At 52.5% G+C, this 13,022-nt stretch overlaps 1 protein-coding gene across 1 annotated transcript in view; it reads left to right on the top strand.

Moving 5' to 3' along the window:
- Cdh22 (cadherin 22) overlaps nt 1–13,022 on the top strand; it is a 67,943-nt gene that overhangs the window by 22,943 nt on the left and 31,978 nt on the right. The window contains exons 3-4 of the mRNA XM_059259766.1: nt 580–699; nt 10,430–10,597. Coding sequence (XP_059115749.1) covers nt 580–699; nt 10,430–10,597 — 288 coding nt within the window. The remainder of the gene's footprint in view (nt 1–579; nt 700–10,429; nt 10,598–13,022) is intronic.

Here is a 13,022-nt window from a genome sequence, read left to right as displayed (position 1 = left end):
CCAGCCTCTGAGGTCCAGTGAGCTGCCTGTGCTTCTGCCCTCTCTGCGGCTGCAGAGAGAAGGAAGACAGGGTGGCAGAGTCCTGAACGAAGCCAGAGGGGCTGGAGTGACTAAAAGCCCCCAGGGGCCTGCTTTCTAGTCCCAGCTCTGACTGTGCCTCATAACTATGTAGATAATGACTGTCCCCCCTGCCTCTGCCTTTGAGGGACTGCCCTTAGCTGCACAGTACTGGGAATATCAAATCCACCCTCTCATTTGCCCTGCGGGCCAAGGACTGGCATTCTGCCCATTTTGGAGGAGAAACTGAGATTCCCTTGCTAGTCCTACATCTGGGAACCAAGGGGTACTTAAATCCAGATATGACTCCATGGTCACTTGTGTCCCTAGGAAGGCCATGGAGTCAGGAAGTAGGTTGGGCCTTCGTGTAAGGACAGGGCTGTGAAGTGGCTGGCCGATAACCTCCAATAGATCCCCAAAGGGTCGCCCCTCATGGTTTCCCTAGGGTGGGGAGGGGACAGGGCCACAAAGTTCCAGGTGACCGCTGTATGACCATTGTCTTGCTTGGTCCCCCGGGCCCAGGCACGTCTGTGATGCAGGTGATGGCCTCCGATGCGGATGACCCCACTTACGGCAGCAGCGCCCGGCTGGTGTACAGTGTGCTAGACGGCGAGCATCACTTCACAGTGGACCCCAAGACAGGTGAGGGGTGGGGCTGGGCCACGGGGCTGGGCCAGAGAGGTGGAGCCCATGGCAGATCACCACACCTGCTGACCCAGCAGCTCTGAGGAAGCACAGAGCATGTGCAGGCAGGCATCTTGGGTTCCAGGAGACTCTGGGGATGTGGGAGGGTGGGCAGCCACACAAGAAGAGGAGAGAATATGGGAAAGTGGGTGGGGTCTCCTGTAAGAAGAGGAGGAAAAAGGAAAGGCAAGAAGTGCAGCTGTCTATACCCTATAAGGACCTCACGTGTCTGAGCTTGGCCGCCTTGTCCTTGGGACTAAACCGACCCGGGTGTGTTATGGGGTAACAAGTGAGTTCTTGGAGGAGCTCCTTTAAGTGTGTGTTAAGCTCTGCTCCCATGGCAGCTGCTGATGTGACAGAAAGATGAAGTGACACTTCCTTATTTACCCCTCACACGTGCATGCACCACCGAACAACAGCACAGCACCCACCGACCACTCTGAGCTTAGACGGTGATGAGTCTCTGAGGTGCCTGGGACAGTGCCAGTGACGACAGAGGCTCAGAGAGGCAGATGACTAAGCTGAGGTCACACAGCCAGGGAGAGCTGCTGACATTGATTCCAACAGGACATTTCACTGTCCCGGGATAAGAGGAAGATGACAGATCAGCCTCAGGGCAGCTATCAGATGCCATGTGTGGCCCGGGGGACTGTAGGGGTGGAATAGGCATTTACTGGGACAATTAGGATTTGAAGTATCCAACAACAAAGCATCAGATGGAGAGGTGAGGGAAGGCACCCAGGGAGAGGGCATGGTACAGGTAAAAGCTAGGGATGGGGACATGGGCAGGCAACGTGTCCAGGCTGGCAGGGCTCAGGAGCTCAAGTTGATTCTAAGGGCAGCGTGTGTGGGTGTGTGTGATGGATCTGGCTTTGGTTTTTGTTCACGTGTTTGTTTTGTTTGGCTTGGGGAGGAGAGGGAGGAATCTAGTCTATGAGCTCAGTTTAATTGTGTTCTCTTACACATAACATCTTCATTATTCTTACCTCCTTGCAAAAGCAGTACATTTCAGGAAAACATTCAAACATTAAAGAAATGCTAAGGAGAAAGTGCCCCACTCCCTGGCCCCAGCCGCCGCAGCCCCACAGGTAGTGAGCGGCTGGTGTGTGCAGCCTGGGCAATCTCAGACTCCTTCACTTGAAAAACATTAAGTCATTTTGAAAATAGATAGAACATCTCAGGGTTCAAAATTCAAAAAGTTCAAATGAGTATTTAGCAGCAATCCTTCACCTCATCTGGTCCCCAAGCCACCTTGCCTGTGTCCCCAAGGCAACCAATGTAATTTTCTTGTGGATATTTGCAGAGCTGTGCTATGCATGTGCAAGGAAACAGGGCATGTGTTTATCTTCTTTGCTTTGCATGGAAGGTAGTTATAAACACACCGTACACATAGCTTGCTGCTTTTGCTTAACAATACATCTTGAAGATGGTTCCGTATCAGTCCACAAAGAGCGCCCTCATTCTTTTATTTAATGCCTGTTATGGATATACTGAAATTTATTTCACTCGTCCCCTCCTGATGGACACGTACCCTCTTTCCAATCATTTGCTACAATGAACAGTGCTTCCACGAATAACCTCACACATGCATCATTTTCTGCCAGTGTGAGTGTATCTGCAGGGTAATTTTCAGGAAGTAGAAATGCTGGGTCACAGGACACATGCATTTGGAATCTCAACAGATAATGCCTAGAGGTACCAGATTACACTCCCCTCCCCTAGAATGCCGTGCCCGGGGCCCCTCCTCCTCACCGACACTGTGGGTTCATTGATGACTTCTGAGCAGGGAAGTGACATGTACAGGTTTTCATTTTAACAAGATCCCTTGGGTGGCAGCAAGTGAGCTTGGCTCGGAGACAGGAATTAGAGGCAGAGATGCGCCAGAGCCCAGGTGTCAGACAAAAGTCAGAAGCTGGTACTTGCCCAACACCTACTCAGACTCCTTAACACCTGGCTAGTTGGAAGGCCGGAGTTGATGAAGGATTGGGAGCGAGTGTGTGTTAAGATACAGAAGAGAAAGGGTACAGTGAGTTCCTACAAGGGGCAGACACTAGGCAGCCTGGAGCCCCGAATCCTCCCTTAACCTACTCTCCCATAGTCGTGAAGGTCAGGGCTGCCTCCCACAGAAACAGGATGAAGTGAGTTAAGAGCCATCTTCAGTAGAGGGACTGACCAATGTGTCCCAGGGTCTGGAGCAGAGCTAAAGAACCCAACCTTAGGGACTGGAGAGACAATGTAACAATTAAAGGCACTGGCTTATCTTCCAGAGGATCCAAGTTCAGTTCCCAGCACCAGATGGACACTTACAACTATCTATAACTCCAGTTCCAGGGGATCTGACGCCATCTTCTGGCCTCCACAGGGACTGCATGCACATGGTGCACATACTCATGGGCAAGCATTCATACATATAAAAACATACAAGTATTTTAAGATGATAATTCAGCTTTAACTGTGCCAAAGTTATGAGGGAAGAGAAGGAAAAAAAAACTTCTAGAAGTTTCAGCTGTCCATCTAAATTATGGACATGGAGCTCTGAAAATGGTCGAGGCTTCTGAAGTCTTCTGTGACTATAGGAGAGTAGGGTAAGGGAGGAATCAGGGGCTCATCCCTCATGATGTCTGCCCCTTGTAGGAACCCACCGCACCCCCTTTCTCTCTCTTCAGCGTCTTCAGCTCTAGTGCACACACCTCACCCTGTACTCATGAGCTTGTGGGAATGCGGGGTGAGACCTCTTTGGTTCATTCAGATACTGATGGAGTGGTCACTACAGGCCTGGCTGTGCACTAGGCACTGGGGGGACAGCAGCAGGGTCATCCAAGGTTGCATTTCTGGGGCTTCTAACAGAGAAAGAAATGCAGAAAATAAGTGGACTGACCGAAGCGGCGTGTCGGGCAGCAATGGCTTCCAGCAAGGAGTGTAAAGGATTAGATGGAGATGTCGGAATTGGAGCCCAGAACCAGATGAGGCGAGGGTCATGGGGATGTCTAGGGATAAGCAGTGAGGTCATAAGGACAAGGAGTGTCTGTTGTGTTCAACACAGGCCTTGGTACACGGATCTCTAGGAGTTTGAGGCCAGCCTAAGCTGTGTAGTCAAAGGCAAGAGTAAGATTATGTTTGTTTGCAGGGGGGAGGCTGGGGGGTTAGGAGGGCCAGGACTGAATCTTGGGAGGTGGCAAGGACAGGTAGGTGACAGGTTAGAGCGTAATGAGAGTGAAGAGGCTTCCTCTTTCTTAGGGGCAACCCCCAAGCTCAGAAGGGGTGTGACAGGTGAGAATCCAAAGGTCCAATAAAACAGAAACAGTTTATTGGAAGCCAGAAAGGGGGCTCGTTTCAAGGCAGGTGGAAGAGTCCCAGTGGAATCCTTGTTTGAATCTCAACTTCTGGGTCTGAAAGGGTCCACGCTGGCATTTCCCAGGATGCATTGGGTCTTCCCTCTGTACCCCAGCATCACCGCCACAGTCACCCTGGCACCACTGCCAGCCCCAGCCCGTTTCCCCAGCCAGGAATATTCTGCCGATGCGGGGCTATATTTAGCTGCTACTGCGAGGTACAGTCTGTTCTTGCTGCGCAGCTAGCAGGGAGCAGAGCCGCAACGAGGCCTGAGGGGAAGGTGTGAGGAAGGGAGGGAGGAGGGGCCGCGCCACGGGGCCAAGTGCCAGAGGAGGAATTAACTTGTGTGTTTTAAAGGCCAGGCCTGCCAGCCAGCCCCCCACAGGGGCGACAGGGGATGGCATTTGGAGGCTAATGAGGCGTCACACAGGCTCCAGGGCCCCCCTCTGCAGCATCTGGGAGGAGATAGAGGGTTGGAGAAGACAACAGCTGAGACTGGGGGCACTGGGCAGCCGTGGCCAGTTATAACTGCCAGCCCCTGTCATGATCTTGGCTAAAAATTCGCACCTGTGCCAGGGACGGGCACTGGGCCTAGAGGGGACAAAACTTGGACTTGTTACGCATCTGCTGTGCGCTGGATCCTGGGGTCAGGGTGGTGAACCCGGCTCCTCTTCTACCCTCACAGATTTCTGCTCTGACAGAGAAACTGGAAACAGCCATCGGGGTGAAGGGGGACAGGCAGGAGGCAGAGAAGGCCACTCAGGCAGTCCAAGTGCTAACTGAGCACTTCATCCCAAGCCTGTAGATACCCTTGCACTGACACAAGATCAGCTGGACCTTTGCCTGGGGCTTGTCCATGGGGGTGCCCAACCCAGGATGCAAAGAAAAAGATGTGTGGGAGTCTCTAAAACGTGAGGCCTGGGCCTGAAGAGATGGCTCCGTGGGTAAAGTGTTAGCCATGCAAGCTTGAGGCCCCTGAGTTCAGATTCCTAGAACCATGGAAAGCCAGGTGTATGTGTGTGTGTGTGTGTGTGTGTGTGTGTGTGTGTGTGTGTGACCTCAGCAGTCCCATAGTGAGGTAAGAGGCAGAGACAGGAGAACTCCCAGAAGCTTGGGGTACAAAGCAGTGAACGAGTGACTCTGTCTTAAGCAAGATGGAAGGCAAGAATGGACACTCAGTTGTCCTCTGCCCTAACAGGTGCACTGTGGCAGGTGCAATACCCGCACCCCCCAAGCACACTCCTTAGTTACTGTGATAAAACACCATGACCAAGGCAACTCACGAAGGTTTATTTGGGCTAATGGTTCCAGGCGGATAGGCTCCACAATGGCCGAGCAGAGACATGGCTGCAGGAACAGCTGAGAACTAACATTTCATATCACAGTCAGAAAGTAAAGAAAGCATACTCAAAATGGTGAGAATCTTTGGAAATCTCGAAGTCCACCATTTGTGACACACCTCCTAATTCCTCCCCAAACAGCCACCAACTGGGGACCAAGTAGTCAAATGCCTGAGACTTATGAAGAACATCTCATTCAAACACACACACACACACACACACACACACACACACACAAATAATTTTTAAAAAGTGAGACATGGTCTCATCTATGCCTCAGCAAACCCCAGAGCAAGTATTGTCATCTCTTTTCCTCTTGCTATGATAAAATGCCTGAAAGAAAGAAAGAAAGAAAGAAAGAAAGAAAGAAAGAAAGAAAGAAAGAAAGAAAGAAAGAAAGAAAGAAGAAAGAGAGAGAGAGGGGAGAGGAAGAAAGGAAGAAGGAAGGAAGGAAGGAAGAGGAAGGAAGGAAGGAAGGAAGGGGAAGGAAGGAAGGGGAAAAGAAAGGAAAGGAAAGGAAGGAAGGAAGATGAAAATGCCAGAAAGGGTTAATTTCCATTCACAGTCCATCGCTGCAGGAAATTGAGGCAGCAGGAGCTTGAAGTGGCTGGTCACATTGCATCCTCAGTCTGTAACCGGAGAAGGATGAAAGTAAGCTAGTGCTCCTCCTCTCCCTCTGCAGTCCAGGAATGGTCCCACCCATCATTAAGATGGGTTTTCATAGCTCAATTAACATAATCAAGATAATCCTCCACAGGTGTACCCAGAGACCTGCCTCCTAGGTAATTCTGGATCCTGGCAAGAAGCTGTCACAGTGGATAGCTTCATTTTACAGAATGGGGAACAGACTCAGACTGACCCAAGAACTTGCCCAAAGTCAGGGTGTGCAAACAGTGGAAAGAATAGCCACGCCTGTGTCTGTCTGGCCCAAGTTGATCCTTTTTACACTCCTCATGTCCAATGCTGAGTGTTCCCCAGCATATCACAGACCCTCCGTGAGCGTAAGTGAATAAATGAATAAATGAATGAATAAGATCATGGCCCGATCTGGGAATTACCTCCATACGCCCTCCTCCCTGCGCACTGCCACTGAGGACATTCATCTCTTGGCATCTGACAGGGCTTGGCTCCAAGACTGCAAGGCTGTTGGAGCATAAGGTGGCGTGGTGCTGGCATGTCACCTCACGCATCCTTTCATGTACCCTAAGTCATCCCTGGAGGCTGATGGCACTGCACATGAAGCGGATGTAGGAAATCGGTGTCTCACTCTCTTGTTCGGGGGGAATGGCATTGAGGGGAGAGCGCTATGCGTGCGGCACAGGCGCAATCATCTCCTTCCTGTTTTCCATATGTAGTTGGCTGTATCCGAGGATGAACCTGCGAATTTAAAATGTGCTAATGCAGATACAGAGGGCTCGCTGTGGTGTGCCTTGTTTCCCCCCTCACGCCTCCCCTCTCCCCACTATCCTGCTAACTACTGAGATGTGGAGTCCACTTCCACACCCTTGATTCTGGTGGTTTACTTTAGCCCAACAGAAAGTGATAGAAATATGTTATGTAGATTCCATGATCCGTTCTTAAGAGGTCTTTACCTTTTTTAACATTTATTTGTGTATTCATTGTGTGTGTGCACACGTGTGTAAGCATACATGCAGAGGGTAATGTGTGTGTGTGTGTGATACTCGGTTCTCTTTCTACCATGTGGGAACAGAACCCAGGTCATCAGGCTCACAGGTGGGCTCCTTTACCTGCTGAGTCACCCCCGACAGCCCTCAGCCTTCAACTTCTGATCTAGAACACAGTCCCGAGAGCTCACAGAAGGATGCCAGCCTACTGGAGGGAGAGGGAGCTCACGTGTCCCCACAGACAGAGGGAGGCTGAGGTCATCTTGGACTCTCAGCCAAACTGACCCTCAGTTAGATACAGCTACATGAATTAGCTCAGGAATGGCTCAGCTAATCGGATTTCTCTATCAGTTACCTAAGGCTGTACCAAGATAAGCCCAAACTTTGTGGATCAATGGTTTATTCTCTGTCGCAGTTGTGTGGGCTAGCTGAGCAGCTCTTTCTTGGGGGTCATTCACGGAACAGCCCTTGACTGTCGGGCAGCTGAGGGCTGACTCAGCTGGCAGACCTAGACCTCTCACCAAGTCCCTTACATTTCTGGGTTGCTTCAGCATGCAGGGGCTTCGGATTCCCAGAGAAAAGACCCCTGCACTCAAGACTTTACACTCCTCTGACTTGTCCCTAAGCCAGAGCACACCACATGCCCAAGGCCATATTCAGTGAGCAGGAATTATCCAAGGGTTGTGGAAACTGGGATGTGTTTTATCAGAGACTATCTCCATAGCAACTTCACATGGTGTGTGACTCCAGACAGTGTCCAGAGGCCACATGGCCCCTGTTTCCCACTCCTCCAGGAGCCCAGAGGCTCCTGAACCACATGCTCTATGAGATATTATGTCCCCAGTCTCTCTGGAGTGGGGACAACAGAGAAGCTAGCTGCATGAGGCCTCCCACCTCACCTGCTCAGATAGAGCCAGACTTCTGCTCCAGTCCCCACTCGGAGCTGGGGATGAAGAGCTTTGAGATACATGGTGGCCCTAAATCCTGCTACCAGACTGTCATTCAGTGTATCCCTAGATGTAAAGTGTCTGGCTACTCAGCTCCCTGCCAGACATAGTGGCACATAGCTGTAGTCCAGCACTTGGGAGGTGGAGGCAGGAGGATCAGAAGTTCAAGGCCAACCTGAGGTACCTGAGACCCTCTCTCAAAACAACAACAGAGTTAGCTTTCTCCCTTGCTTTCCTGCCTTGGACCTCACCTGTAAGCCTGGAGGCCACTATGCCTGTCTGCCATTTGTCCTTACTCCCGGAGCTGGCATTAGCCACTTGGTTGGCTCCGACAAGTGTTGCCCTTATCTCTTCCCTCTCTGTCTCCCTCTCTCTTCTCTCTGGACAAGGCACTTTCCCTGCTTCTCTTCTCTCCTTTTCTGTCTCAAGAGGTCTCCCCTCCCCAAATGTCTCTCTTCCCTAGTCTCTTCTGCTTCCTCCAGGTCTCTGTCTCTTTCTCAGGGTCCATGGCTTCTCTCTCTCTCTCTCTCTCTCTCTCTCTCTCTCTCTCTCTCTCTCTCTCTCTCTTTCTCTCTGTGTGTGTGTGTATCTGTGTGTGTCTCTCTCTGTGTCTCTCTCTCTTTCTGTGTGTCTCTCTCTGTTTCTCTGTGTGTGTCTCTGTGTGTGTGTCTCTCTCTGTCTCTCTCTGTATGTCTCTGTGTCTCTGTGTCTCTCTGTCTGTCTCTCTCTGTGTGTGTCTCTGTGTCTATCTGTCTGTCTGTCCGTCTCTCTCCCCTCCCTTCCTCTCTTCCTTCTTCCCCTCATGTTCTTTCCTTCCTCTCCCCGCAATTACAAAAGTGGACCACCCCGAGTACTGCCTACTCTGGGCACACAATACACACCACGCACACAATGCACACACAAACACACACACCACCCCACAGCCTCTCCTCCTGTCCCATCACCTTTACTGGAATCCAGGGACTTGGGGACATCAGGAGTTGGAGCACAGGTTTTATGGGGCGCATCCTGGGGCTGCTGGTGCATGACTCCACCTGGTGCTCAGGCCCAGGCGCCACCTGTCACCACCTGTGCTTGGCAGGTGGGAAGGGGTGTCAGGAGAGGCTCTGAATGCCTCATCAATTCCCCCTCCTGACCAGGTTTCTTACACTGACAGGAAATGAGGCCTGGCCATCTTCTCTGCAGAGTTAACCTTCAGCATTACCATTTCGGCTACCATGGGCAGCTTGGAAGATGGTCCCAGCCCTTCTCTGTGGCCTGGACAGAGAACCCAGGCTTGGGGTATTGGAGAGGGCTGGGGGATGGGCAGGGGTGCATGTGAACAGATGTGTGTAACTGCAGTCCATATGTGTGAGGCATGCACCTGTGCATGAATGGAGTATGACCCTCAGTGACTGTTGCCTATGTGTTAAACACCCTGAGAAGTTGCTTGGTACCAAGTTCTGCAGGTCACTAACAAGCCAGGCAGATGTCCTGCTCAACACATACCAGATCCTGGGGGAAACAGACCCATGGTGGGACTGGCTACTCGGGGCAGATTCCCAGGGGCAGATCTGGTCCACAGGTCTCCTCTCAGCAAAGCAAATGGTCTTCTGTATGTGGAAGTTTGTGCACATGTGTGGCACAGTGTTAGTCTGTAGGTGTGTAGAGGCGTGTGTGTGTGTGTGTGTGTGTGTGTGTGTGTGAGAGAGAGAGAGAGAGAGAGAGAGAGAGAGAGAGAGAAAGGGTTCAGAGAACTCACCTGTCTGTCCGTGATTGTGCACTGTGGGAATATGTGTGAGAGGTCTGTGTGCAAGTGTGCTCTGGCTGATGAGCTCTGTGGGTCCCAATGGCCAAACGTCTTAATTTACTTTTCTATTACTGTGACAAAACATCATGACCAAGGCAGTCTATGAAAGAAAGCATTTAACCGGGCATGGTGGGTGCACACCTTTAATCCCAGCACTCAGGAGGCAGAGGCCAGCCTGGTCTGCACAGTGAGTTCCAGGCTAGCCGGGTCTACACAGAGAGACCCTGTCAAACAATCTCCACCACAAGCATTTAACTGGGGGCTCACAGCTCCAAATGGTTAAAACCCATGACCATCATGGTAAGGACCGTGGCAGCAGGCAGGCAGTTATGGTACTGAAACAGTAGCTGAGAGCTCATCTGATTGACAAGCAGAGGCAGAGCTAACCTCAAAGCCCACCCCCAGTAACACGCCTCCTCCAACAAGACCACGCCTCCTCCAACAAGGCCACACCCCTTAATGCTTCCCCAACAGTTCCACCAACTGTGGACTGAACATGAAAATATATAATCTTTGGGAGCCATTCTCGTTCAAACCACCGTGCCACACGTGTCTTTTGCACCCATGGCTCTCCCTTGACCCTCGGTACACAGCCCAGCATGGCTGAGCCCTGCCAGAGTCTGCCACCATGGCCCCATTCTCCCTCACCCACAGGTGTGATCCGGACAGCTGTACCTGACCTCGACCGTGAGAGCCAGGAACGCTATGAGGTGGTTATCCAAGCCACAGACATGGCAGGCCAGCTGGGTGGCCTCTCGGGCTCCACTACAGTCACCATCGTGGTTACTGACGTCAATGACAACCCGCCCCGCTTCCCACAGAGTAAGTGGGGTTATGTGCATGTCTGTCTGCATGAGAGCCTGCTGGTCCAGCTTCCCTTAGAGCTTCCTGCCTGAAGGGGACCGTCACCCAGGTGCTCCTCCAAGCCTGCCTCCCACAGAGGGAAACCCCTGCCAATCTGGTTTTGCAGACAGAAAAACTGCTGTAGCCTCCCCACCTGAGAAGCCCTGCTCACCCTCTGGCCATTCATTTGCCCTCTTGCTGGCCCTTCAGGGCCCCCTAGCTACTGCTAGATCCCCGACCCAAGCTTTTAAAGAGGTGTTGAAGGCTCACCGGGGTCTAGATAGAAGGGGGCAGCTACTGCACCCAGGCAGAGGGACACCCATATTTAAGCCCAGGAAAGCTGATGTGAGATCAAGGTCTCCCTCCTCCTGGAGCCTGGAGGCTAGCAGTCTGTGCCGATGAATTGGGAGGCTTGCCTCTTCTGGCACAAGTCAGGATGGGCGGCTTCTCTGGATCTGGCCCCCACCTGCCTATCAGCCTGACTAGCAGGGCTGTCCCGGCTCAGGCCCAGCCACCACAGGGAAGCTGCAGCTGCAGCTGGCAGAGACTAAATGCCGCCGGGAGCCAGCTGATTCCTATCAGGCGAGTCATTACCCGAGGTCCACTGCTCTCATATTAGGCCCCGCCACAGGGGACTGACCCCCATAAGATAAGTGAACACAATCCCTTAGCTGAGCTCAAGCAGTCTACCACCTCAGCCGTTCAGCACAGAGTGTGCCCCAGCACAGGCTGCAGACAGGGGGCCGGGCCAGGCAGGCCCCAGCACAGGCTACAGACAGGGGGCCAGGGGCAGGCAGGCCCAGCACAGGCTACAGACAGGGGGCCAGAGGCAGGCAGGCCCCAGCACAGGCTGCAGACAGGGGGCCGGGCCAGGCAGGCCCCAGCACAGGCTACAGACAGGGGCCCAGGGACAGGCAGGCCCAGCACAGGCTACAGACAGGGGGCCGGAGGCAGGCAGGCCCCAGCACAGGCTACTGACAGGGGGCCAGGGGCAGGCAGGCCCCAACGCTCCTGTTCCAGAAGGGAAAGCTCCAGGCCAGCCAATAAACAGTACCAGGCTCGGGGCAGCAGGCTCTACATGAGGGTCAGAGCAGAGGAGGCCCAGCCAGAAAGGCTGCTTGACGCATTCCTCTCTCCCTCCTCTTCCTTCTATCTCCCTTCCTCCCTCCTCCCCTCCCTTTCTTCCTTCTTCTCTTCTCTCCCTCCCTCATTTCTTTTCTGTGACTATAGAGGACAGAAGGGCAAAAAATAGAAAAGCCCAAAGCCGGCACTCGGCCCCACCAGCAGGACCCAGAATCCCCCGTGTGCCTTTCTCAGCCACAGCATCTTCCTTCTCCACCAGCACCAGCCACCACTCTGCCTGTCACCATCATTTCTGTGCTTTTCTGAGACTCTGCCCTCCTCTCTACCAAGCACCATAGTCTACTCCCGCCCCTTTGTGAACCTCAAATAAGTGAAACCATATGATATACACTGCTATGTGCCTTTGACTTTCAAAATTACACTCCTATTCTCAGGCTGTTTCTTCTAACTGTTCCTTTTCCTTGCTGTATAGTATTCCCACATATCTATCCTGCTGAATACTTGGCTTGTTTCTAGATGAGGGAGCTGTTGTGAACTTGGAACCTAGTTGCCTGTGTCTCCAAGTGCTCTTCTGCAAACATTTCTCTAGTATTGCTAAGAAGTGTTTCCTCATGAAGAAATGTGCTTGTCCTTTGTACCACGTCCCCACCAACACTGAGTGTAGTTAGACTCTTTAATCTAGGAGCTCCTGGAGACTGCCCACTTGTAACTTCAGCTGGCTTTTATTTAGTCGCTCACCACTCCTTAACACAGCCCACCCACGAGACAACCTCCTGTGCCTGGTGAATGAGCACCACGACCCTTGTCTCCCACAGCTCACGTTCAGCCCAGAGGAGAGATTGAGAGATGGGCAGTAGTACCTGCTAGGATGTTCTTGGGTGCCCCAGAAGGGGCGGGCGGAAGCAGCTGAAGATATAGGAAGGGTCCCCAAAGGGCAAAGTGGGGAAAGAAGGGGAGAGCCAGTACAGGCAAGCCCTGAGTTGTGCCTTCTGGGCCATCCAGCAGGGAGGAACCACAGCAGGGGTGTGACGGGCTGGCTGCAGGGCTGAGGGACTTCCCATGTCTACCCCAAGGGCAGCAGGGAGATATCAGAGCAAGGATCCTCTCAAGGCTGCTGTGTGGTATGAGAAAGAGGCAGCCACTGCACACAAGGTCTCCCGGGCATTCAAGGCACCAACGGCAAACTCCCAAATGTCACCTGGGCTGACCCCTCATTCAGCAAGCCACTCTTACCTTGACCTTGGTTCTGGTCAGATAGGAGGATGCTACTAGTGTGTCATCTGTCCCCCTTCAGTCACCAGGCCATTTTTGCCAGAGAGTG

The sequence above is a fragment of the Peromyscus eremicus genome, chromosome 4 (assembly GCF_949786415.1).
Source record: "Peromyscus eremicus chromosome 4, PerEre_H2_v1, whole genome shotgun sequence".
Classification (NCBI taxonomy): Eukaryota; Metazoa; Chordata; class Mammalia; order Rodentia; family Cricetidae; genus Peromyscus; species Peromyscus eremicus.
Note: the sequence above shows the minus strand (reverse complement) of the source record. Positions and strands in the feature narration are given on the sequence as shown.